This window comes from Oncorhynchus clarkii, chromosome 28 (assembly GCF_045791955.1).
Source record: "Oncorhynchus clarkii lewisi isolate Uvic-CL-2024 chromosome 28, UVic_Ocla_1.0, whole genome shotgun sequence".
NCBI classification, from domain to species: domain Eukaryota; kingdom Metazoa; phylum Chordata; class Actinopteri; order Salmoniformes; family Salmonidae; genus Oncorhynchus; species Oncorhynchus clarkii.
The window spans coordinates 15,462,705-15,489,867 of NC_092174.1; the positions used below are offsets into that span (position 1 = coordinate 15,462,705).

Genomic DNA, 27,163 nt, shown 5'->3' on the forward strand with positions numbered 1-27,163 from the left:
TTTGAAGCAAGTGATCTGCAATTCTATGCATGTTGTTATGGCTGTTATTTGAGTGTTAGTCCTCAAAGATGGTATCGTTTTAAAATATGTAGTTCAATATTGTTTCGGCATGCTTTTCTTCTGGTGTTGGTCGTTTCAGTTCACACAAACTGTTTATCTATCCTGAACATTACCACTGCCTTATACAGAATTTTTTTTAAAAATTAGTTCCAATTACTAATTTCCTCCATATTAATTTCTAACATGTTGGTGCCTATAGGCTTTATTACACCTACAACCCTTATGAAGTCCTTATGTCACGTGAACATTTATGAATTTAAACAGGTGTCCATGTGCAATTCAGGCACTGTGTTTGGATGAGGATTTCTACTTTTAATGAGACGGACATACTGCTCATCCCCGGACCAGGCACGAAGCCTTGACACACGAAAAGGGAAGAGGCCGGCGTGTAGAATACCGGATGAGACTACATCGGCGAGTGGATAAACCGCCTCTACCCTCCGTTCTATTGGCGGACGTGCAATCACTGGAGAATAAACGGGACAATCTCTGTTCAAGACTATCCTAACAATGTGATCATGGAAAATGTAAATCTAGCTCTGTTTTTCTATACATCGGCAGGACAGAACGGTAGCGTCGGGTAAACTCAAGGAGGGGGTGGTGTGTCTCTGCGCACCAGCTATTAACAATCTCTAATATTAAGGAAGTCTTGAGGTTCTGCTTGCCTGAGTTAAAATACCTCATGATAAGCTGAAGACTGTACTATTTACCAAGAGGGTTTTCATCTATGATTTTCGTAGCTGTCTATAGAACCCCACAGTGGAAGTGTCATAATACCCATAAAACTTAGCGGTCAAACGGAAATGATTCCAATCATTTTTCCACCATAAATTTTTCCCTTGGAATTTTAGATACACTTAAATAAGGGTTATATTTCGTGCAAGCTTACCCTGGGGTGATGTTTTGGTAACCATGTAAATCTCTCTCAGACAAGGAGTTTTAGTTAATTGACTACAGGTCAGTGATCCCTCCAAGCTCATCACAAAGCTAAGGAGCCTGGGACTGAACACCTCCCTCTGTAACTGGATCCTGAACTTCCTGACGGGCCTCCCGAGATGGTGAGGTTAGGCAACAACACATCTGCCACGCTGACACAAAACACGGGGGCCCCTCAGGGTGCGTACTTAGTCCCCTTCTGTACTCCCTGTTCACCCATGATTGCGTTGCCACGTACGACTCCCAACACCATCATAAAGTTGGCCAACGACATGACGGTGGTAGGCCTGATGACGATGAGACAGCCTATAGGGAGGAGGTCAGAGACCTGGCAGCAATGTCAACGAGACAAAATAACTTATCGTGGACTACAGGAAACTAAGGGCTGAGCACGCCCCCATTCGCATCGACGGGGCTGAAGTGGAGAGTGTCGAGTGACACTCCCAACACTCGCACATAGACACACTTTCACACTCTTCGCATACGCTGCTGCTACTCTGTTTATTGTACATCCTGAGCGAACCAAGCCTATGGGTTCGTAGCTTCAACCCCGCAACACACACACACACTTACGCACACCAACTGATTAATGGACTGCTGAATGTATAGCTTTGTTTGCTGTTTTCTATATTATGTCCATCTCTGATAAGCTACCCAGGAAAGGGCTGAAAATAGCCCATATTAATATACAATATGTAGCCTTATAAGGTTCATGAAATCAATAACTTGCTAACGTCAGTTAACATTCATACAGTATATTAGCTATTTCTGAGACTCAATTTATCATTAATTTGATGATACATCAGTAGCAATACAAGGATATAACATTTATAGAAGAGACAGAAATGCTTATGGGGGAGGTGTTGCTGTATATATTCAGAGCCATATCCCTGTAATGCTTAAAAGATCTTATGTCAAGTGTTATTGAAGTGTTGTGGTTGCAGGTTCACCTGGCACATCTAAAGCCTTTTCTTTTGGAGTGTTGCTATAGCCCACCAAGTGTTAACAGTCAGTATCTAAATAATATGTGTGAAATGCTTAATAGTGTATGTGATGGGGACCTGAATATTGACTGGTTTTCATCAAGCTGTAGGCTCAAGAGAAAGCTTCTCACTGTAACCAGTGCCTGTAATCTGGTTTAGGTTATTAATCAGCCTACCAGGGTGTTTACAAACACTACAGGAAGAAGATCATCCACATGTATCAATCACATTTTTACTAATGCTGTAAAACTTTGTTCTAAAGCTGTATCTGTAACCATTGGATGCAGTGATCACAGTATAGTGGCTATATCCAGGAAAGTCAAAATTCAAAATTCCTGCACTTGATTAATTTATGAAATTGCTTCTACCAATTATTGATAAACATACATATTTTAAGAAACTGACTGTTAGAACTGTTAAGGCTCCATGGATTTATGAGGAATTGAACAACTGTATGGTTGTAAGAGATGGGGCAAAAGGAGTAGCTAATGAGTCTGGCTGCACATCTGACTGGCTGAATTACTGCAAATTGAGAAATTATGTGACTGAACTCAACAAAAAGAAGAAGAAACTGTATTATGAAGCCAAGATCAATGATATAAACTTTGGAGTACTTTAAATTATGGGCAGAAACACAAATTAATCTCCATCTTTCATTGAATCCGATGGCTTATTCAATTCAAAACCATTTGATGTTGGCAATTATTGGCAAACTTACACAGGAAATGCCAACAATGAACAGTGAGCCAGTGAGCTCTCATGCATTAAAAAACAAATAATGAAAGAATAGCATTGAAAGTTTGAATTTTGTAAAATTAGTGTGGGAGAGGTTGAAAAATGATTATTGATCTATAATGACAAACCTGGCATTGACAACTTAGATGGAAAGCTACTGAGGATGGTGGCTGACTATAGCCACTACTATCTGTCATATCTTTAATCTGAACCTAGAGGAAAGTCTTTGTCCTCATGCCTGGAGGGAAGCCAAAGTCATTCCACTACCCAAGAGTGGTAAAGTGGCCTTTACTGGTTCTAACAGCAGACCTATCAGCTGGCTGCCAGCTCTAAGCAAACTGTTGGGAAAAATTGGGTTCGACCAAATACAATTTCTCTGTATATAAATGAACAACACACTTTCAGCATGCTTATAGAGAAGGGCACTCAACATGTACTGATCGGTGCAGCCTTGATATGTTTGACCTTTTATTTTTATTTAACTAGGCAAGTCAGTTTAAGAACAAATTCTTATTTACAATGACGGCCTATCCCAGCCAAATCCGGACGACACTGGGCCAATTGTGCACTGCCCTATGGGACTCCCAATCACAACCAGATGTGATGCACCCTGGATTCAAACCAGGGACTGCAGTGGCATCTCTTGTACTGAGATGCAGTTTCTTAGACCGCTGCGCCACTCGGGAGCCCAACAACCTGTTATTGAGAAAATGTATGTGTTATGTGCTTTTAAACCTCTGTCTATCTAATAGAACTTGGAGTTTTTTTTTTTATGGAAGCTTCTCTAATATCAAACATGTAAAGTGTGGTGTACCCCAGGGCAGCTCTCTAGGCCCTCTGCTCTTTTCTATTTTTACCAATGACCTGCCACTGGCATTAAACAAAACACGTGTGTCCATGTATGCTGATGATTCAACCATATCATATAATCAGCAACCAGTGCTAATGAAGTCACTAAAACCCTTATCAAAGATTTGCAGTCTGTTAAGAAATGGTTGGCCAGTAAGAAACTGGTCCTGAACATCTCTAAAACTAAGAGCATTGTATTTGGTACAAATCATTCCCTAAGTTCTAGACCTGAATCCGGTAATGAATGGTGTGGCTGTTGAACATGTTGAGGAGACTAAATTACTTGGTGTTAACTTAGAGTGTAAACTGTCATGATCAACACATATAGATTCAAAGGTTATGAAGATGGGGTGAGGTCTGTCTGTAATAAAGAGATGCTCTGCTTTTTTGACACCACACTCCACAAAGCAAGTCCTGCAGGCTCTAGTTTTATCTTATATCGATTATTGTTCAGTCATAATGTATGGTCAAGTGCTGCAAAGACAATTCTAGTTAAGTTGCAGCTGGCCCAGAACAGAGCGGCACGTCTTGCTCTTCATTGTAATCAGAGGGATATAATTAACACTATGCATGCCAGTCTCTCTTGGCTAAGAGTTGAGGAAAGACTGACTGTGTCACTTCTTGTTTTTATAAGAAACAATGTGTTAGGAATTCGAAATTGTTTGCATAGTCAACTTACGCACAGCCCTGACACACACACACTTACCACATCAGACATGCTACCAGGGGTCTTTTCACAGTCCCCAGGTCCAGAACAAAGTCAAGGAAACGTACAGTATTATACAGAACCATGAGAACATAGAACTCCCTTCCATCTTACATAGTGCAAGTGAACAGCAAACCTGTTTTTTTTAGAACAAATAAAGCAACACCTCACGGCACAACACCTCTCCCCTATGTCACCTACTTGTTGTGTGTACAGTTGAAGTCGGAAGTTTACATACACTTAGGTTGGAGTCATTAAAACGCGTTTTTCAATCACTCCACAATTTTCTTGTTAACAAACTATTGTTTTGTCAAGTCGGTTAGGACATCTACTTTGTGCATGACACAAGTAATTTTTCCAACAATTGTTTACAGACAGATTATTTCACTGTATTACAATTCCAGTGGTTCAGAAGTTTACATACACTAAGTCGACTGTGCCTTTAAACAGCTTGGAAAATTCCAGAAAATTATGTTATGGCTTTAGAAGCTTCTGATAGGCTAATTGACATAATTTGAGTCAATTTGAGGTGTACCTGTGGATGTATTTCAAGGCCTACCTTCAAATTCAGTGCCTCTTTGCTTGATATCATGGATAAATCAAAAGAAATCAGCCAAGACCTCAGAAAAAAATGGTAGACCTCCACAAGTCTGGTTCATCCTTGGGAGCAATTTCCAAACGCCTGAAGGTACCACGTTCATGTGTACAAACAATAGTACGCAAGTATAAACACCATGGGACCACACAGCTGTCATACCGCTCAGGAATTAGATGCGTTCTGTCTCCTAGAGATGAACGTACTTTGGTGCAAAATGTGCAAATCAATCACCTTGTGAAGATGCTGGAGGAAACAGGTACAAAAGTATCTATATCCACAGTAAAACGAGTCCTATATTGACATAACCTGAAAGGCCGCTCAGCAAGGAAGAAGCCACTGCTCCAAAAAAGCCAGACTACGGTTTGCAACTGCACATGGGGACAAAAGATCGTACTTTTTGGAGAAATGTCCTCTGGTCTGATGAAACAAAAATAGAACTGTTTGGCCATAATGACCATTGTTATGTTTGGACAAAAAAAGGGGGATGCTTGCAAGCCGAAGAACACCATCCCAAACGTGAAGCACGGGGGTGGGAGCAGCATGTTGTGGGGGTGCTTTGTTGCAGGAGGGACTGGTGCACTTCACAAAATAGATGGCATCATAAGGTAGGAAGATTATGTGGATATATTGACGCAACATCTCAAGACACTAGTCAGGAAGTTAAAGCTTGGTCACAAATGGGTCTTCCAAATGGACAATGACCCCAAGCATACTTCCAAAGGTGTGGCAAAATGGCTGAAGGACAACAAAGTCAAGGTACTGGAGTGGCCATCACAAAGCCCTGACCTCAATCCCATAGAAAATGTGTGGGCAGAACTGAAAAAGCGTGTGCGAGCATTGAGGCCTACAAACCTGACTCAGTTACACCAGCTCTGTCAGGAGGAATGGGCCAAAATTCACCCAATTTAATGTGGGAAGCTTGTGGAAGGCTACCCCAAACGTTTGACCCAAGTTAAACAATTTAAAGGCAATGCTACCAAATACAAATTGAGTGTATGTAAACTTCTGACCCACTGGGAATGTGATGAAATAAATAAAAGCTGAAATGAATCATTCTCTCTACTATTATTCTGACATTTCACATTCTTAAAATAAAGTGGTGATCCGAACTGACCTAAAACAGAGAATTTTTACTAGGATTAAATGCCAGGAATTGTGAAAAACTGAGTTTAAATGTATTTGGCCAAGGTGTATGTAAACTTCCAACTTCAACTGTATGTACTGCCATGTATGTGTAACTGATACAGTGCCTTGCGAAAGTATTCGGCCCCCTTGAACTTTGCGACCTTTTGCCACATTTCAGGCTTCAAACATAAAGATATAAAACTGTATTTTTTTGTGAAGAATCAACAACAAGTGGGACACAATCATGAAGTGGAACGACATTTATTGGATATTTCAAACTTTTTTAACAAATCAAAAACTGAAAAATTGGGCGTGCAAAATTATTCAGCCCCTTTACTTTCAGTGCAGCAAACTCTCTCCAGAAGTTCAGTGAGGATCTCTGAATGATCCAATGTTGACCTAAATGACTAATGATGATAAATGCAATCCACCTGTGTGTAATCAAGTCTCCGTATAAATGCACCTGCACTGTGATAATCTCAGAGGTCCGTTAAAAGCGCAGAGAGCATCATGAAGAACAAGGAACACACCAGGCAGGTCCGAGATACTGTTGTGAAGAAGTTTAAAGCCGGATTTGGATACAAAAAGATTTCCCAAGCTTTAAACATCCCAAGGAGCACTGTGCAAGCGATAATATTGAAATGGAAGGAGTATCAGACCACTGCAAATCTACCAAGACCTGGCCGTCCCTCTAAACTTTCAGCTCATACAAGGAGAAGACTGATCAGAGATGCAGCCAAGAGGCCCATGATCACTCTGGATGAACTGCAGAGATCTACAGCTGAGGTGGGAGACTCTGTCCATAGGACAACAATCAGTCGTATATTGCACAAATCTGGCCTTTATGGAAGAGTGGCAAGAAGAAAGACATTTCTTAAAGATATCCATAAAAAGTGTTGTTTAAAGTTTGCCACAAGCCACCTGGGAGACACACCAAACATGTGGAAGAAGGTGCTCTGGTCAGATGAAACCAAAATTGAACTTTTTGGCAACAATGCAAAACGTTATGTTTGGCGTAAAAGCAACACCCTGAACACACCATCCCCACTGTCAAACATGGTGGTGGCAGCATCATGGTTTGGGCCTGCTTTTCTTCAGCAGGGACAGGGAAGATGGTTAAAATTGATGGGAAGATGGATGGAGCCAAATACAGGACCATTCTGGAAGAAAAGCTGATGGAGTCTGCAAAAGACCTGAGACTGGGACGGAGATTTGTCTTCCAACAAGACAATGATCCAAAACATAAAGCAAAATCTACAATGGAATGGTTCAAAAATAAACATATCCAGGTGTTAGAATGGCCAAGTCAAAGTCCAGACCTGAATCCAATCGAGAATCTGTGGAAAGAACTGAAAACTGCTGTTCACAAATGCTCTCCATCCAACCTCACTGAGCTCAAGCTGTTTTGCAAGGAGGAATGGGAAAAAAATTCAGTCTCTCGATGTGCAAAACTGATAGAGACATACCCCAAGCGACTTACAGCTGTAATCGCAGCAAAAGGTGGCGCTACAAAGTATTAACTTAAGGGGGCTGAATAATTTTGCACGCCCAATTTTTCAGTTTTTCATTTGTTAAAAAAGTTTGAAATATCCAATAAATGTCGTTCCACTTCATGATTGTGTCCCACTTGTTGTTGATTCTTCACAAAAAAATACAGTTTTATATCTTTATGTTTGAAGCCTGAAATGTGGCAAAAGGTCGCAAAGTTCAAGGGGGCCGATTACTTTCGCAAGGCACTGTATATGCACACACACACTACATGTTAATGTTTTTAAATGTATGTCAGTTGTAATGTATTTTTCGTTATGTGTTGGACCACAGTAAGACTAGCTGTCGCCATTGGCATCGGCTCATGGGGATCCTCTTAAATCTAAAACACATACATACACAAAACACACCCACACATGCATATTGACTCTACACACACACACTCACATATAGACAGACACACGTTCACACTCTTCAGATACGCTGCTGTTCCTCTGTTAATTATCTATCCTGATTTCCTAGTCACCATTACCCCTACCTACATGTGCATATTACCTCGATTACCTCAACTTCCTCGTACCCTTGCACATTGACTTGGTACCTGCTTTGGTACCCCTCTGTGATCATCAGGGTCCCGGTGAAGGGATTTTAAAAAATGGATTAACCACCAGATGTACAGGTTTGTTGGTTATAAAAGCGATAGCCTACAATTAGTGTTCATTTTAGTCTCCAATTAGATTTGGTCAAATACGTAATCTACATTAACAGACAACAGACCAGTAATAGTTTCCAAAAAATATTTCGCAACATGTTTTAAAAGGAGGGAAGATAATTGTATGGAGGGGGACAGATTTGGTTATGATGCCGCCTTTCGCCGATGACGCGTGCCAACAATTTGGACAGAGCGCATATAGGTAGGCTGTAGCAGCCCATATCGCGGGGCGACAACCTGAGGCTTGTAGTGTGAAAGACGGGCGTTTTGTGCAAGGCTACAAGAGAAATCATTTAAAAACCGTGGGAAATAACAACACGGGGCACCACGTTAGCATCTGTTAATGGGATTTGAGACAAGCTCATTGTGATCATGTGCGACGCTCGACGGTGCCGCAACCTCTATTCGGTTTACAGGTAGGTGCTAATGTGTGTGACCGACATTTATTTGCATGCCTTTATTCCCTAAGTAAAGTCCTATATTTTGTTTACCGATCGACATGCTTGCTATCCCTTTTAATTGGCTTTTTTATGACAATGCGGCAGTCTCTGTAACGTTAACCGGAGCCCGTTACTAAGCCCTCTCCCGAGTCAGGGTCATTGATATGCAGATGTTGTTTCCCGTTGCTTGGAGACATGCCGCATCCTCTGCTCGAGCCACACGGTGTACAGCAACACCGGCACCGGCGTTATTTATTTCTCCTGGCAATTACCGTGCCACAAATCACAGTATGATGTCCGCTGTCGGCCTCGTTCTTTGTTAATAGCCATGTCACTTCACCCGTGAACAGGCAGGGGCCTGACGGTAAATCAATTCTACTCAGAGACGGCATGCTTATTTATCCATTTCTATGGTAGGCCTACGGTAGATTAAACACCCCACGAGGTGTCAAAAATAAAAGTAGTCCATAGGTCCTATATAGCCTATCTATCCCCTATTCCATACTATGGGATTATTGTAATAGCACTATAACGACCGTGTTTGCTAGTATGGTTTCCAAACACAACAGAATACATGACATATTACCTATTGCGCTATAGACATTTGGGTTCTAGGCCTACCCTACAATAGGTCGTTAGTGTAAATGTGTTCTCAATGATTGTCCTGCATGGTTAAATAAAGCAAGACAGTCTTTAGCACAATCAAACCCAAGGAAACAATAGCATGGATGGAATTAGCCTACATTGATCTGTCCCTGTGCTGAAAAGACGCGTGGGTGCTGAATAGGCGCGTGGGAGCTCGCATATCACCATCTTTCCTTGCTGCTTACACTATGCCAAGTCGAACATATGGCTAGGCTCATGTTTATCCAAGAATACATGTAATCCCCTTTACAGAGTGGTGCTGTTGCCTATCAACAAGGACAGTCATGCATGTTTTTCTATTAGGTTATTTGTTTGAATGCTCCATTTCTTCATGTTGTGTTGAAGTTCAAATATTTCTGCCCTATATAGGCCCATACACACTTACTATTTTTTATTTTACCTTTATTTAACTAGGCAAGTCAGTTAAGAACCCATTCTTATTTTCAATGAAGGCCTAGAAACAGTGGTTTAACGGCCTTGTTCAGGGGCAGAACGACAGATGCTATACTTGTAAGGACTTTTTGAGGACCAATCATTTATTACTTTTTAAAATCCTATTTTCCTTAACCCCTAACACTAATCTTAACCCCTAACCCTAAACATAGCTCAACACCTAAACCCTAACCTTAACCCCTAATCCTAAACATAACTCAAAACCTAAACCCTAACCTTAACCCCTAACCCTAAACATAACTCAAAACCTTAACCCCTAACCCTAAACATAACTTAAAACCTAAACCCTAACCCTAACCTTAACCCCTAACCCTAAATATAACTCAAAACCTAAACCCTAACCCCTAACCCTAAACATAACTCAAAACCTAAACCCTAACCCTAATTGTAACCCTAAATCAACACTAACTAAAATAGCCTTTTTAGTTGGTTTACTATCCTTGTGAAGAATTCTGGTACTCACAAGTATAGTAAAATGTGTACACACATACACACTTTTGTTTTACTATCCTTGTGGGGACCAAGAAATGTATTTCCAATCAAAATCCTATTTTCCCTAACTCCTAACCTTAACTCTTAACCCCTAACCCCTAACCATAACCTTAATTCTCGCCCTAAATCTAACACTTTAGCCTATAATAGCCCTTTTCCTTGTGAGGACCTGCGAAATGTCCCCACTTGTCTTAATTGTCCTTGTTTTACCATTCTTGTGACGACTTATGGTCCCCACAAGGATAGTAAAACCAAACAACACACACACACACACACACACACACATAGGCAGAGAGAGAGATATTGAAAAACATAAACATGGTCATGGTGGTCTTGGTACACTTTGTATTTGACCCACATATTGTCAGCATGGATGTCATTATACAGCGCATCTGTGCGTGCCATGGTCTCAAAAGTGGCAGCTTTCCTGTTAGCTGTTTAAGCGCAAATCTGCTTAGGAATGTCTGGTATTAGCGTGGTCATGTCAACCACGTGTAGCCTAGTTTAGCGTGTAGCCGACTGATTTCCAGCCAATTCCTAAAGTCTTCTTTGTCCCCCAGGGCCACTAAAGCTCGCCATCATTCTCGGTGACCTTGTCTCATTTTCAACCTGTTGCACCTAGAGCTAGAGGGCCAAATAATTATAAACGTGTGTAGACCAGAGCCCTCTTTTTTGTATTGGACTGTGCACCAAATAACAACTTTGTTATTGAAGTATAAATAAAGGAGGCTAAAATCGCTGACCCCCTGACTCCAGACGCACACGTGCATCTCTATTTTAATGGGGATCGTAGCCTTTCACAGCAGGTTGAGCAGATCGGGGTTTCGAGCTGCTTACACAGCAGTAGCCTATTGAGCTTGCCTCGGGCCATATGTTTGTCCGGTCTCTTGGACTCCCTCAAGTTTAACCGTTTGAGCCAAATGGTTTCACCGGCTTACCGTTTCTTTGGCATCTGTCGCGGCAGTATAGTCATTAGCAGCGTTAAAACTCGCAGAGACAAGCGGTGGGGTTGATTAATGCGTTGTCTTGTTCCGCGGTGATACGTCGTCTCTTCGTGTCCAATATGTGGTTGACTTTTCGTGGAGGAGAAAGAGGGGGGCGACAACGAGAGGAGGTAGGGTGGAGTCGTCCTTTGCAGACTTCGTACCAACGATTCCATGGTTCCTTCATGGAAAAAGGCAGCGCTTTTTCATAGGTGTTACTGTTAGTTGACCCACAAATTATGATGGACCCTACTTTCTTACAACATGCAACAACGTGCGTAGCCTATTGCTTGCTTGTAAAATACACTATCATAGAGGCAATATGTAAATATATTTGAACTGTTTTAAATGGTTAGTGCAAAGTCATGGAACTCCTGCGCCATCATACGCTCTGAGGAGCGGTTGCTGTCCACGTGCTGAAACGCACACAGGATTGTCTCTGGTCTTTTCGCCGTTCTCACGCACGTGATGCGCCATTGTCCGCTGCTTCATAAAAGACACGATTGAATAATCGATGTCATGATATCTTACTGGGCTCTGAGCAACATTTGAGTCCATGAACCTGCAACAGGGATGGGCAACTGGCTGCCCCGTGTCCAACCTTTTGTAGGCTCATGGATACATTTCCAAAGACAAAATATATATACAGATCAAATCAAACTTTATTTGTCTCGTGCGCCAAATACAGCAACTGTAGATCTTACCTTGAAATGCTTACTTACAAGTGTAGACCTTACAGTGAAATGCTTACTTTCAAGTGTAGACCTTACGTGAAATGCTTACTTACAAGTGTAGACCTTACCGTGAAATGCTTACTTACAAGTGTAGACCTTACCGTGAAATGCTTACTTACAAGTGTAGACCTTACAGTGAAATGCTTACTTTCAAGTGTAGACCTCACAGTGAAATGCTTACTTACAAGTGTAGACCTCACAGTGAAATGCTTACTTACAAGTGTAGACCTTACCGTGCAATGCTTACTTACAAGTGTAGACCTTACCGTGAAATGCTTACTTACAAGCCCTTAACCAACAGTGCAGTTCAAGAAGAGTTAAGAAAATATTTACCAAAAAATACCAAAGCATAACAGAATAAAAAGTAACACAATAACATAACAATAAATAGGCTATATATGGGTACCAGTACTGAGTCAGTGTGCGGGGATACAGGTTAGAGGTAATTTGTACATGTAGGTAGGGGTGAAGTGACTATGCATAGATAATAAACAGCGAGTAGCACCAGTGTACAAAACAAATGGGGGGTGGGGGGGGGGGGGGGGGGTCAATGTAAATAGTCCGGTGGTCATTTGATTAATTGTTCAGCAGTCTTATGGCTTGCGGGTAAAAGCTGCTTTAGGAGTCTTTTGGTCTTAGACTGGATGCTCCAGTACTGCTTGCCATGCGGTAGCAGAGAAAAGAGTCTATGACTTGGGTGACTGGAGTCTCTGACAATTTTATGGGCTTTCCTCTGACATCGCCTATTGTATAGGTCCTGGATTGCAGGAGGCTTGGCCTCAGTGATGTACTGGGCCATTCGCACTACCCTTTGTAGTGCAGAGCAGTTGCCATTCCAGGAAACATGCTCTTTATGGGGCAGCTGTAGAACTTTTTGAGGATCTGGGGAACCATGCCAAATTTTTTTAGTCTCTTGAGGGGGAAAAGGTTTTGTTGTGCCCTCTTCACGACTGTCTTGGTATGTTTGATATATCGTGATAGATCGTTGGTGATGTGGACACCAATGAACTTGAAACTCTCGACCCACTCTACTACAGCCCCATTGATGTTAATGGGGGCGTGTGTAACAGTATAACTTTAGACCGTCCCCTCGCCCATACCCGGGCGCGAACTAGGGACCTTCTGCACACATCAACAACTGACACCCACGAAGCATCGTTACCCATCGCTCCACAGAAGCCGTGGCCCTTGCAGAGCAAGGGGAACAACTACTTCAAGGTCTCAGAGCAAGTGACATCACTGATTGAAATGCTATTTAGCGCACACCGCTAACTAAGCTAGCCGTTTCACATCCGTTACACTCACCCCCCTTTTGACCTCCTCTTTTTCCGCAGCGACTAATGATCCGGGTCAACAGCATCAATGTAACAGTATAATTTTAGACCGTTCCCTCGCCCATTCCCGGGCGCGAACCAGGGACCTTCTGCACACATCAACAACTGACACCCACGAAGCATCGTTACCCATCGCTCCACAAAAGCCGTGGCCCTTGCAGAGCAAGGGGAACAACTACTTCAAGGTCTCAGAGCAAGTGACGTCACTGATTGAAACGCTATTTAGCGCACACCGCTAACTAAGCTAGCCGTTTCACATCCGTTACACGTGTGTGGCCCACCTTTTCCTGTGGTCCATAATCTGCTCCTTTGTCTTGCTTACATTGAGTGAGAAGTTGTTGTCCTGGCACCACACTGCCAGTTCTCTGACCTCCTCCCTATAGGCTGTCTCATCGTTGTCAGTGATCAGGCCTACCACTGTTGTGTTGTCAGCAAACTTAATGATGGTGTTGGAGTCATGTTTGGCCACCTAGTCGTGGGTGAACAGGGAGTACAGGAGGGGACTAAGTACACACCCCTGAGGGGCCCCAGTGTTGAGGATCAGCGTAGCAGACGTGTTGTTGCCTACCCTCACCATCTGAGGGAGGCCCATCAAGAAGTCCAGGATCCAGTTCCAGGAACAGTTTTGAAGCCCTGCCACATCCGTCGAGCATCAGAGTAGTAGGATACAATCTTAATCTTGTATTGACGCTTTGCTTGTTTGATGGTTTGTCTGAGGGCAAAGTGGGATTTCTTGTATGCGTCCGGATTAGTGTCCCGCTCCTTGAAAGCGGCAGCTCTAGCCTCGATGCGGATGTTTCCTTTAATCCATGGCTTCTGGTTGGGAAATGTACGTACGGTCACTGTGGGGACGACGTCGTCGATGCACTTATTGATGAAGCCGATGACTGTCGTGGTATACTCCTCAATGCCATTGGATGAATCCCGGAACATATTCCAGTCTGTGCAAGCAAAACAGTCCTGTAGTGTAGCATCGTATTGAGCGAGTCACTGGTACTTCCTGCTTTAGTTTTTGCTTGCAAGCAGGAATCAGGAGGATAGAATTATGGTCAGATTTGCCGAATGGAGGGCGGGGGAGAGCTTTGTATGCATCTCTGTGTGTGGAGTAAAGGTGGTCAAGTTTTTTGTTAGTCACTCTCACTCTGATAACCTATTAAAAACTGCTAACATTTCTCTCCGCCCCATGGCAAAATGTGTAGAATTGTATGAAATTAGTTATAACATTTCAAAATCTTCCAAAGACAAATGGCAAAATGTATAGATTTCCAGGAAATAAGCTGTAAAACTGAAAAATATCTCCGCCCCATGGTAAAATAAGTACAATTGCATGAAATTAGTTATAACATTTCACAATTTTCCAAAGACAAATGGCAAAATGTGTAGATTTGCAGGAAATGAACTCTAAAACGTCTATTTTTTTCTCCTCACTGTCAACAGAGAAGCCCCTAAAATGTTTTGCTCACAAGGTGGGGGCATGGATGTGGGTGGGTACGCAGGATCACGAGCCCCTGCCTCCCACCACGATGAGTTCAGATGTTTTGTGGCCCCCCACCCCCATCTAACTTGTCCATCCCTGGCCTACAACATTACTATAGAAAACACTTTAAGTGCTGTGGTGTACGTGACATACTGAGCATGACTGCTTTTTTTTCCAGGTAAAATTTCAGGAAGCTGAAATGATCCCCAAGTCAAGAAAATCTTCAGACACGAGAAAGGCAGTCAGCATCCAGGAGATTGCTGCTCTGGCCAGATCCTCTTTAAATGGTAAGGGACAGAAAGACAGACACACACACACTAATTCACTTTCATCTCACACATACAAATCCTGTGCAACGATTCAATCCATAGCGCTGAAGACCTGCACTGGAGCACAATATAAATTTAAAGGCAATGTTCCCGCGTTCACGGAGACTGCATTCGCGGTAAAGGCTGTATATGTCGGCACAATCTGAAATTAACTTTACATTTCAATGGCGCTATAGTGCTGATCTTCAGCACTACAGATTGAAGGACCCAGGACCCATCATTTTTAGAGGTCACACTCTCTTTAAACCGGGCCTCATACTTCTCTCTCTCCAGGCATATCCCAGGCGATGAAGGACCATGTGACCAAGCCCACGTCCCTGCAGGGTGGCAGGGTCGCCCACCTCATAGAGTGGAAGGGTTGGCCCAAACCCACAGACTCCCCCACGGACCCCCTCCACACACACTTCAACTCCTACTGCCACCTCACTGAGGGGGAACAGGAGGCGCGCTTCGCTGCAGGTGTGTGTCCCTCCACCAACTTAGCCAGTAAAGTAGAGCCGCTGATACACACCAATTTATAGCAATTTAATGTTGTCCTCTTTTAATATATTTGAATGAATCTTATCTCAGCTTATCTCTCTGTTTCTATTATCCACCTAAATCTGCAGTCAATGGTGTTTAATAACCAATGGCTCAGATAGGATCGTATCAGGAATGTGTCCTCTGTACAGTACTTTACTCTGTGGATTTCAGTCATTAGCATATGACGTCCACGCTGACGATTTGTGGGTCAATTGGATCAAAAGTAAAGTGGACCACCACCATGTGTTTGTGTGCGTACGTTCGTACGTACTTGTGTGTGGTCTTGACCCCCCCCCCCCCCGTCATCCTTACACCTGTCCCACAGCTCCTCTCTAACCCCTGCACATGTCACAGCTCAGATCTGTGCCCCTCCTGTGTCACCTAAGCGATGACGGCTTGTCCTGTGAGAGCCTAACAGATGGTAGCCAATTAGACTCTCTTCCAACTGTCACTTCACTGTCCCCTAGTGTCCCCATGGTGATACAGCCTCTCCCCTGTTCACTTTCTAATGATTTCGGAGACAACTCTGTCTGTCTGTCTGTCTGTGTCCCACTTTCTCACGTGCTTGATGTGTGCTGTAAGGTTTTTGGGTGAAAATAAACAGTCCTGTTTTTAGCCTGTGTGTGTTTATATTTGTCCTATTTGTTTGTGTGTCCATTTCCAGGAGTGGCAGAGCAGTTTGCTATCGCTGAGGCAAAGCTGAAAGCCTGGGCTTCTGTGGATGATGATGATGTGGAGGAAGCTGACAAAGAGTTTCTCCAGAACAACAGAAACACACTCACACTCTCTACCCGCTCAGGTAATCACATACACCCACTTTGCGCAGAAGTACACCCAATATCTATGTCATGCATCTCATCATGTGTGTTTCGATCATCATTTCCAGCTAGGGCTCTATTCAATCCGCATCGTGGAAATTCAGCGTTACAGCGCGATTGAAATTTAAAGGCAGTGTTCCTGCTTTAGTGGAGACTGTGTTCACGGTAAACACTGTATATGCCGGCTTAATCGCAAATGACCTTTACATTTCTATTGCAGGATCTGTAACGCATCAGTTTTACAGATTGAATAGAGCCCCTAGACTCGGTGCTATGCCCCAATATCCCTCACTCTCTTCTTTCTTTCCTTCCCTGTCCCTCACTCGTCCTCTTCTCATCCCTCCATCTCTCTCTTCTCATCCATCTCCAGGTGTTCTGACTCTTTGCTCCTCCCTCAGACACCGCAACGTCCAATCACGAGCCCCGAGTGTCATTCCAGGCTGAGATTGGCAGCATTAAAGTTCCACCCTCTATCAGCTCAACCATTCCCGTTGGCTCTAGCAGCAACAGCCTGCACTGTGATAGGCCCACATCTAAGAATGACCCAGCTCCACAGCAAAATGACCGGCCTATTCTAGAGAGTGACCGGGCTAGCCCATTCCCCAGAGAGGGGGAACTAGTGGATGGTGAGGATCAGCCTGTACCACAGCTAGAGACCGGTGGGGGTGTCTGTATCGTCCACAAGCCTGACTGGAGGCCGAGGATCAGAAGCAGTAGGTTTGACTCCTGCTATTCAACCTCTCACTCTGAGTCTCTTGGAGAGGAGGAAGCGGAAGAGGAAGACGAAGAAGGGAGTGTGTTTCAGGAAGGTAGAGAGTGGCACTCCTGCCAGAGCCAGAGAAGCTTCTTCTCCGACAGAGGCTCGTCGGGAGTGGCGTCATTCGATGAGGAAGAGTAGGAGGTGGAGAAGGAGGTTGGAGGAGGAGGAGGAGAAAAGAGGGAGCATTGGATGTTGTGGATGTTGTGTTTTTCATCTTGTAGGTGTTCCCCTGGATAGTCTGTCGACTCTTAGATATGTAACTTAGTGATGGCTAGCCTTTATTCATCTTCCATCCTTCCTTTCCCCTGTTTCTCTTTCTTTCCTCCAATTCTTCCTTCCTTCCTTTTCTCGGCTTGTCTCTCCCTGCTTCCTCTGCACCCTGTTTCTTTTCTCTTTCTCTTCTTTTTCACTTCCTTGCCACTTCTTTGCTGATGTTACGCTGTATTTGAGAGTTGAAACTCGATTCCCGAATACTGTGTTCAAACGGAGGTTTTATGTTGTTATTTCACTGGTTTTCTATGGATTGTTATTGTCGTGTTTTCCCAGGACCATGATGTGAAGTCAAGTAATGGGGTTTGTCCTGGATGAATAAAACATGATTTAAAAAAAGAAGAGATTTTCACCGTTTGATCATTTTACCCATCTCTGATATGAGACAGTAAGGAAAATACCCCCCACACACACACAGAGAATAAACACATTTTGAAAAACAGATTTACATCTCAAAGTTTTGTTGAAATTTAATGTACAAAAAACAATTAGTATGTTTTCTGAAAAATAACAATGGCTGTTGATCTCAAATGCATATTCTCCTATGTACAATGCGTAGATTTCCGTCATAATGTATTTTCATATGTACAAACCATATACAGGCCGGGGCTATATAAAGGGAGAAACTACAGACTTATTGCTTAACTAGCGCTGTTAATTACCTTATACACTCTATACATTAGACTCAGTTTACATTATATCTTGTATGGCGAGCACTACTTCACATTCTATGTGCATACAAAAGTAAGACGACAATAAATGGTTTGCACAACTGACTTTTTTTACAGAAGAAAATGAACCGTTAAATTGTAGTTGTTATGGCAGGGTTTTTACATAGAATTGAAAATATATATATATATATATATATATATAGGCTCAAATCTGTCAACGGAGCTAAGAGAAATGATTGAAGAGACAAATTACATAACATCTGTTTGATGAACTCATTTTATAATGAGACTGTGGAGAACAGTCACACACTCTCTCTACAACAGTTGTTTCAGTCCTTTAGAGGCTTCTATTGCTCACCAGTACACTTGGAGACTTATAACTGTGCTTCTAAGCTGGTAGTATGTATTTCTAAACTGGTTTCAAGGCCAGGCAGGCTGTATTAATCATTTTCAATGTGTGTGTGGTGTGTATTGTCTAGGAGATTATTTTCTATGTGTAGATTTATGAATGTGTACGGTGTTCATTTACTTAGTGCTCGATTCAATCTGTGTTACAGAAGATCCACAGCACAATTGAAATGTGCAGCACTTACCGTGAACGTAGTGTCCGCTAATGCGGGAACATTGCCTTCAAAATGTCAATCGCACGGCAACGCGGATCTTCAGCGCCACGGATTGAATCGAGCCCTTGTGCGTGTACTATTGGCCTATGTGCATATGTGTGCTCACAACAACTGATGTCGTCTCTCTCTCCACATAACCAACTTTTCCTGTGCAATGTAACGTGTCATTAACACTCACATCATTCCAGAAACATGCAGAACACGGTACAGTAGATAGGATACGATATTCACATAACATCCTATCTCAAGAAATGTAAGATACAAAATGACACTGTGACCAAAACACCCTGTTACAAGACAAGAAACTCTCTAACGTCCGTCCGCCCTCCTACCTTAATGCCAGACAAGGCTATATGTACTTTGAGTTAAATGCATGTTAATTACAATGTGCTTCACAAATGCTCTTAACCCTGTGGGATGCCATTTTATGACTGAGCAATGTCAACGTGTTGGCCTTTTCTCAGCTGCCTTTGGGTAGTAACTTATTGTCTTTCTCTTAATATCCCATTTCAGATATGACTGTACATGCACTTATACTGTAATTACAGAATGTCCTTTAGAATGTAGCTGTGAAAATACGTCGATTTTATAGGCCACTTAATCTAAAGTGAGACCCTCCCTTCTCTTTCCTCTCTCTCCTTTCCTTTATCCCTCTGATCGGCTTTCTCTCTCTATGTGTGTTATTTGTAGCTATATTTAGGGGGGGAAATGTAGTTTGGCTCTGATAATCAAACTGAGAATAGAAGTGTCAGCACCAGATGGGTGCATGGGCAAGGTTCCACCAAGTCTCACACACACACACACACACACACACACACACACACACACACCAAAACACTTTGTTAAACACAGAACCATGTTGTCACATTCACTCAGTTACTCTATCACTCACACAGGAATACGAGCTCATTTACACCAACACACGCGCACACAATACATTGTGGACACAGACAGATCCAGGTGAACGTGACCTCTAAGGTTGTAGAAACCTCAACGAACCACGAAGCAACTCCTAACTGTCCCTCGCCCCTTCTGTCATTCCGATTGGTCCTCAGTGCGGTTGGGACTTCGCTTACACTGCAGTTCTGATTGGTCCATTTGCTCTATGTTCTGGGGTTTGGTTCCATGTGGTGGGGTTCCATGTTCCTTCGCCGGCTCCAATTGGTCAGTCTCAGGGAGGTGGGAGGGGTCAAAATCACAAGCCAGCTCTGATTCGTCAGTGTGGGAAGGGCTGCACTCTAAGATAAACTCCTCTGTTTGGTCCTCTGTTATTGAGAGGCTTTCCTGAAGAACCAATTCTGATGGCGGGTCCATATTGTCAGTGGGGATGGTTTCAAACTCCATATCTGATTGGTCCTGTATGAAGTGGACAGGGGTCTCCTCATCCATAACGTCCAATTGGTCCTCCATGTCGGGCGGGGTGGGTTCCCGTGGTAACGAGAGGCCTCTGTGGCGGTTCCAAAGCTTGTGCAGCTCTGTCACCTCGGAAACGCTGGTAGTGTTGCCGCTGTCACGGAAACTGGCCAAAGGGGGGCGAACTTTCACCCCTGTCACCGTCACTGAACCCTCTATGGCCTTACGCAGCTAGAAGTTAGACAGAGAGAGGAGAGGTAGAGCGATTGGAGGGAGAGGGAAAATAATCAAATAGGGAGCAAGGATGAAAAGAGACGGAGGAGAGGATGGAAAGAAACGGGGGAGAGGATGGAAAGAAGATTGGAGAGAGAGAGAGACAGAGATATAGAATTGAACATTATGATGTGATTTTGGATTACACGGAGTAGTGATTCATATTACGCTTTTGATTCCATCTCCAAGCGCACTGGGTTGTTAATCTGCATCAACTTTTGTAAAGAGCAGATTGATTAGCCTTGATTGCTTCTGATTAATGAAGCACAACATTGTCCTTAGGACTGATCTGAGGTGGTGACAATATTCAAACAACCGCAGCCAAAACGTAACGAGGACATGTTCCTGTGATGTCATATCATGTGTTTGCAGTGATTTTGAGGTGAAGTGCACTCAAATCAAACATAGTATGATGACATCCGTGTTGAAAATACAAATAACTACATGACCGTGACATAAGGATTCTTCTAATGCACGGGAACACCCACCTCCCTGAGGGAGACCACGCCCACCAGCCGCCCTGTACTGGTCACATAGGCATGGTCCAGTCCCAGCAGGGAGAAGATGGTGTGAGTCTGGAGAGAGAGAGAGAGAGAGAGAGAGAGAGAGAGAGAGAGAGGGGATGGAGTGAGAGAGGGGGGGATGGAGAGAGAGAGAGGGGATAGAGAGAGGGGGGGTGGAGAGAGAGGGGATGGAGAGAGAGAGAGAGAGTGAGAGGGGATGGAGTGAAAGAAAGGGAGAGAGAGGGGGGGATGGAGAGAGAGAGAGAGAGAGAGGGGATGGAGAGAGAGAGGGGATGGAGAGAGAGAGAGAGAGAGGGGGTATGGAGAGAGAGAGAGAGAGAGAGAGAGAGAGAGAGAGAGAGAGAGAGAGAGAGAGAGGGGAATGGAGAGAGAGGGGGGGTAGAGAGAGAGAGAGGGGGTGGAGAGAGAGAGAGAGAGAGAGAGAGAGAGAGAGGGAATGAGAGAGAGAGAGAGGGGATGGAGAGAGAGAGGGGATGGAGAGAGAGAGAGGCGATGGAGAGAGAGAGAGTGGATGGAGAGAGAGAGAGGGGATGGAGAGAGAGAGAGAGAGGGGGGATGGAGAGAGAGAGAGAGAGAGAGAGAGAGAGAGAGAGAGAGAGAGGGGAATGGAGAGAGAGGGGGGGTAGAGAGAGAGAGAGGGGGTGGAGAGAGAGAGAGAGAGAGAGAGAGAGAGAGAGAGAGAGAGAGAGAGAGAGAGAGAGAGAGAGAGAGAGGGAATGAGAGAGAGAGGGTAAAACATAATTGAGAACAAAATTGTCTATTAGAAAAATGCCATGGTTTTAGTGCAGAGACTTCTATTTGTAATAAAAGGCTCCTGACTAGTGGAGCTGTGTGTTATCATATCTCTGTCACCAACCCCATCAATCAAAGGGGTCATCAAGGGCAGAGGGAAGAGAACCATTTTTTGGGATGGAACTCAGACTTTGTCGGACACCTGTAGCCTGGTTACATTTCTAGATTTGAGTCATTTAGCAGATGCTCTGCTCATGTCTGCCTTGGCAGTGAAACAACGACAACAAGTATCACAAGAAAAACCTTCACAACTAAGACGTATCAGTTGGGTTACTATGTAGACCAGTAAGAGATCGGTAGATTGAGTGACAGGTGAACTGATGACGACACACCTTATGCAGAGATGTCCGCTCCACAAGCTGAAAAGGGGCGGGGTCTATCTTGCAGTTGTTGAAATCCACTGGCTCGTCCAGCTGTTGCTCCTCCCACTCTGCTATCTGTGGGAGTGGATTCAAAACTCAGCCAATAAAATAACATCTATAAAGCTCTCACATCAGTCACTGCATTTTCATTTAGCTTTTGACTGACACGCAAGTTTACCAATGAGAGAGTTCAGTCTTACTTCGTTTGTGGTCATGTCATCCTCTACTTCAGGGGACTCCTGAAAACAAAGAGAGACAGTGACACCCACATACACACAAACACAAATATACAATGAATCCATACCACCATTGCATATGAGCGCAAAAGACTAACAACACATACCAAACAATGAGACTAACACATAACCACAATCAAAAGTGGATGTTTCTGCCCCTGCAGCTACGCTGTTACTCGGCTGGCTTTGTGAGTCACTGCTGATTTAGCTTTTGTTGGCTAAATAATCAGCTGAATCACTAAAATTACTTAACTCAGATTTGGTCAATTGTGCCTTCCTCTCTCCTTCTCATTTCTCTCTCTCTACAAAGTGTTACAAAGCCGCAGTATATTTTGGGTTGGTAGAAGTACCCAAAGCGATTATGGTCGGTCACTTGCTCTATGCTAGGTCGCTAGGCAACGGTTACTTAGCAACGGGCTCTAATGCAGGCGGCAGTCTTACCGCCGCCATGGAGATCCTGACTCGTTTGGGCCCCCTGCTCTCAGGAGCCTCTGGCTCTGCCGGGCTCTTAAAGCCAGGGAGAGAAGGGAGTAACATAGCAGAACGTTAGCACAACGTTAACACAACCTAAAAACAACGTTACAGCAACGTTATACTCTATAATGGTCTTACCAGCTGATAAGGAGAGAGGAGACGGATAGTGGGTGATGTAAATATGAATGCAATGTTACTGCAACGCAGAACGCTTGTTATGCTTCTCTTACTAAGGAGAGGGAGGAGAGGTGCAATGGCGTAACATCAGCGCAATGTTACGTGACAGCAAAGCTGGGGCTTAAAGTTACTAAAGATTCTCTGAGGACAGAGTGGACGTAAAGGAAGGAGGCATATGAGGATACAAGCATACACACAAAAACATAAACACATGCACGTACTCACACTTACACTCACACTCACCTCGAGTAGCTCTCTCTCAGGGTCACCACAGGAAAGGGTCTGCTGAGAGCCTGACAGAGGAGAGGGAGTCGGCGTGTCTCTATTAATTGAGAGAGTATGTATACTGTTGGGTGTCTCTGTGTTGTGAATAGTAGGGACAGTTTTCATTGCAGATTTGAGTGGCAGCTGAGAGTTGGACACAGCTGCACTGAAGGAGGACTCCTCTGTTGAGATCTAGATAGAGACACACACACACACACACACACACACACACACACACACACAGGTTAGAGGTACAGTAGACAGCAGAAGCCATACTGAAGTACTGAAGATGCCCCACATCCTGTAAGTCAAACTTCACAGACGTCCCCTACCAGACACACCAAACCAGCCCCACACCTACTGTACATACACACAAACCTATCCTAACACACACCTTTCCAAACACACACCCTGACTCACACAGTTTCTGTAAGCAATATCTGTCCATCCACATACACATCCATACATTATGTATGGATAACTACCCCCCACTCTTGACGGTAACAGTGACTTTAAGTCGCACGCAGGGCTACCTCCTCACGTGAGCGGGAGTCCGACTCACCTCCGCTACACTCACCAGGAAGCGAACCCCATGGCGTGCGCTGGTATTGGAGGAGTTGGAGGTGTAGGAGTGTGTGTGTGTGCAGGGTGGGCTGGGGGGACTGTCCATGGTGTCCAGGCTGGTCAGGTGTGTGTGCGCGCCCAGTGTGTGTGTGTGTGTGCCGTTGTCCTGGGCGTGCCTCCGGAGGTGGTCGAGCCTGCGCGTTGGACCCAGCTGGAGGGACAGGAGTGACTGGAGCTGGGAGCGCTCTATAGAACCCAACAGGATCATAGAGTCTGAGGGACAGAGAGAGAGAGAGAGGGAGGGAGAGAGGGGAAGAGTGGGATAGGAAGATAGGGAAAGTGACAAAATAGGGGAGAAAAGAGTAAAGGAGAATAAGGGAGAGGAGATAGAGGAAGAGAAAAGGGGTGCAGGGAATAGGGGAGAAAGGAGAGGAGAGAAAGAGGGAACAGTAAGGGAGAGTAATAAGCAGAGTACGGAATAGATGGAATAGGACACAAAAACAAAAGGCTGGAAGAAGTGAAAGACACGGGAGAGAAGAAGGAAAGCGGTAGAGAGGGAGACATGTGTCATGGTGTCATGGAGGAAGGATGCATCTTGGATTCATAGCTGACTACAGATGTGCAGTTGCACACGTACCCTTACCTGTGGACTCAACCAGGGCCAGTGTTTTCAGCTGTCCAGTCATCAGGACCTCCTGTACCTCTCGGTAGGAGGAGGAGAGAGTGATGTAACGCACGTCTCTAACCATGATGTCCTCCACACGGATGTTATACTTCCTGAAGGAGGAGAGGAGGAGAAGAGAGCAGGAGAAGGGGTAAGAATGAAAGAGGAGATAGACGAAGAAAGGACAAGAAATAATGTTAAGAAGAGAGAATCAGTCAAGAAGACAGTTGAAAACAGAAGAGAATAAAGAAAAGGGAGTAACAGAAAGCAAGGGAGATAGAGACATGAACAAAGGAAAGAAGGACAGACAGACTTACTCGTGGTGCCCCATGCCCAGTTCAGGGAGATAGGGTAGTTTCTTGATCCTGATGATAGAGTCGTATAGCGAGGGCTGGAGGGACTGGGCTACGGCGTTGGCCAGGATCACCGCTATCATCACCGGCAGGATGTGGCTGATCTGACCCGTCAGCTCAAACACGATGACTGCTGTCGACACCGTGTGAGTCACTGCCCCCGACAACGCCGCTGCACCTGGGGGAGGAGGGAAACACAGTATGGATGATGATGAATATGACTTAGCCCAAAGTGGTGGAACGTTTTTTTTTTACAACTACAGAGAGTACAGAAAGGCTGTTAGCAGCACAGGGTCAGTAGTGGGTGTGTCCACATTTCATTCATTACATCTCTCCACAAAAAAAACTTGTTTCATAAGCAATAGGTGAACAGGTTCTCAATGCTACTGTTAGCTTTACTGTTTTAGACAACAAAACAAATGAAAGCTCAAGCTAGCGATGTGATTGTAATAGTTACATTTACATGTTGGTCCTGGTCAGTCCCTGGATGGGACACCAGATGCTGCTGGAAGTGGTGTTAGAGGGCCAGTAGGAGGCATTCTTTCCTCTGGTCTAAAAAATATTGCAATGCCCCAGGGCAGTGATTGGGCACTGCCCTGTGTAGGGTGCCGTCTTTCGGATGGGACGTTAAACGGGTGTCCTGACTCTGAGGTCATTAAAGATCCCATGGCAATTATCGTGAGAGTAGGGGTGTTAACCCCGGTGTCCTGGCTAAATTCCCAATCTGGCCCTCAAACCATCACGGTCACCTAATAATCCCCAGTTTACAATTGGCTCATTCATCCCCCTTCTCTCCCCTGTAACTATTCCCCAGGTCGATGCTGCAAATGAGAACATGTTCTCAGTCAACTTACCTGGTAAAATAACGGATAAATAAAAAAATTCTACTAATCTATTTTTTTTTTAATTTAAATTTTACCTTTATTTAACTAGGCAAGTCAGTTAAGAACAATTTCTTATTTTCAATGACGGCCTAGGAACAGTGGGTTAACTGCCTGTTCAGGGGCAGAACGAAAGATTTGTACCTTGTACCTTGTACCTTCCGGTTATTAGTCCAACGCTCTAACCACTAGGCTACCCTGCCGCCCCAATAATCTATCAGATCAACGAAGAGCAGAAAATGATTTAACTTTTTATTTCAATCCTTAATCTGCTTGTCTGCTTTATCGTAGCATAATATATTTTCACCAGTCACATTCAATAAGGTAGCACAATTGACGAAAATAGCTTCGGCATCACACCCTCCTGCATTTTTCAATCATGTTAGAGAACAGAAAGATCCAAGATGGCTCCCATAAGTAGATACAAAATAGCTGTAATGAGGCCTTGAAGATGAAAAAACGGGTTGCTTTTAGTGCAACTGGTGGAGTTCCGCCTGCAGTTTCAATCACATCAGAGAACAGAAACGGCCAAGATAGACCCTATGGTGAAGTATCAGGTTTTGTTTTAAGCATAAGTGGACATGTAAGAGCCGTAATGGTGCCTAGTCGTGCAACTAGTCGTGCACCGCCTGCCGATTCAATCACATCAGAGAGAGCCAAAATGGAGGGGCCTATGGTTAAATTCAGTCGTCTCAGGTTCGGATTCAGCCATAAGTAAACACGTTAGAACTGTAATGGGGCCTTGAAAGCAAAAAACAGGTTCGTTTTAATGCAAATGGTGATGTACTCACCCACTACAGCATAGCCGCCAGGCACTATAGGATAGACACTACCATCAGCATGGATGCCATCAGGGAACATGATAGCCATGGTCTCGCCTACCAAACGTCCAAATGCCGCACCTGCACATAAAGTGTTAGTGTACATACAGGTGTTTTTAGTGTGTATGGCTAAATACACAAATTCGAACACACAGCAAGTGTCTTACCAATGAGGAAAACTGGCATGAAGGCCCCACATGGCACAGGCATGGTGGTAGCTACTGCAGACATCCAGAACTGAGGAGAGATAAAGATAGAGACGTAATAGAGGAAACTGAAAACAGACACACTGGGGCAGAACATTTGACATCAACACAATCACAGATTCACACCGAGACAGGCCATCACTGTAAGTAAGAATGTGTTCTTAATTGACTCACCTGGATGAATAAAGGTTCAATAAAAATGATTAAAAACAAACAACATCAGCCTCACCTATCCCAAGCCCACACAGAAACCCACTCTCTCGATCTCAAATCAATGAACACGTACCTTCATGACGATGAAGAGGATGAGAGTGATGAAGACGTTAACCTGGGGGTGTTTCCAGGCGTGGGAGTGGCTGATGTAGTCAAACTCCTCGGCAACGCCCTGCCGACACCATGTTCGGTTGTCCAACAACGCCACCAGGGACTCATGCTGCGTCAGCTGAGGAGACAAGGAGCGACAGAACTGTTAGGCA

At 44.1% G+C, this 27,163-nt stretch overlaps 2 protein-coding genes across 3 annotated transcripts in view; one reads left to right on the forward strand and one right to left on the reverse strand.

The window, feature by feature from the left end:
* Positions 1-8,407: 8,407 nt before the first annotated feature.
* Positions 8,408-17,477, forward strand: LOC139387288 (protein FAM131A-like). Of its 2 annotated transcripts, none has more exons than XM_071133402.1 (5): positions 8,408-8,608; positions 14,929-15,037; positions 15,353-15,538; positions 16,266-16,400; positions 16,818-17,477. In XM_071133402.1, the coding sequence occupies exons 2-5, from the start codon at positions 14,950-14,952 to the stop codon at positions 17,315-17,317; spliced, it is 909 nt and encodes a 302-aa protein (XP_070989503.1). In that variant the 5' UTR covers positions 8,408-8,608; positions 14,929-14,949; the 3' UTR covers positions 17,318-17,477. The 2 variants fall into 2 exon arrangements, with proteins under 2 accessions (XP_070989503.1, XP_070989502.1); XM_071133401.1 differs by lacking the exon at positions 8,408-8,608 and adding an exon at positions 11,265-11,336.
* A 2,137-nt stretch (positions 17,478-19,614) lies between these two features.
* Positions 19,615-27,163, reverse strand: part of LOC139386919 (chloride channel protein 2-like) — a 40,326-nt gene continuing 32,777 nt past the window's right edge. The window contains exons 12-24 of the mRNA XM_071132805.1: positions 26,974-27,129; positions 26,649-26,718; positions 26,452-26,562; positions 24,744-24,957; positions 24,406-24,539; positions 23,776-24,035; positions 23,282-23,390; positions 23,178-23,227; positions 22,725-22,790; positions 22,248-22,283; positions 22,018-22,122; positions 20,858-20,944; positions 19,615-20,327 (exon numbers count right to left, since the gene is read on the reverse strand). Of these exons, the coding sequence (XP_070988906.1) occupies positions 19,779-20,327; positions 20,858-20,944; positions 22,018-22,122; positions 22,248-22,283; positions 22,725-22,790; positions 23,178-23,227; positions 23,282-23,390; positions 23,776-24,035; positions 24,406-24,539; positions 24,744-24,957; positions 26,452-26,562; positions 26,649-26,718; positions 26,974-27,129 (1,947 nt within the window). The 3' untranslated portion in view covers positions 19,615-19,778. The remainder of the gene's footprint in view (positions 20,328-20,857; positions 20,945-22,017; positions 22,123-22,247; positions 22,284-22,724; positions 22,791-23,177; positions 23,228-23,281; positions 23,391-23,775; positions 24,036-24,405; positions 24,540-24,743; positions 24,958-26,451; positions 26,563-26,648; positions 26,719-26,973; positions 27,130-27,163) is intronic.

Excerpts from the sequence above, each read along its gene's own strand:
- LOC139387288 (XM_071133401.1), top strand. The coding sequence starts at position 11,286 with ATGTGGTTGACTTTTCGTGGAGGAGAAAGAGGGGGGCGACAACGAGAG. Across the intron at positions 15,539-16,265 it reads GGAGGCGCGCTTCGCTGCAG|GAGTGGCAGAGCAGTTTGCT; the intron begins GTGTGTGTCCCT and ends GTCCATTTCCAG. Across the intron at positions 16,401-16,817 it reads CACACTCTCTACCCGCTCAG|ACACCGCAACGTCCAATCAC; the intron begins GTAATCACATAC and ends CTCCTCCCTCAG.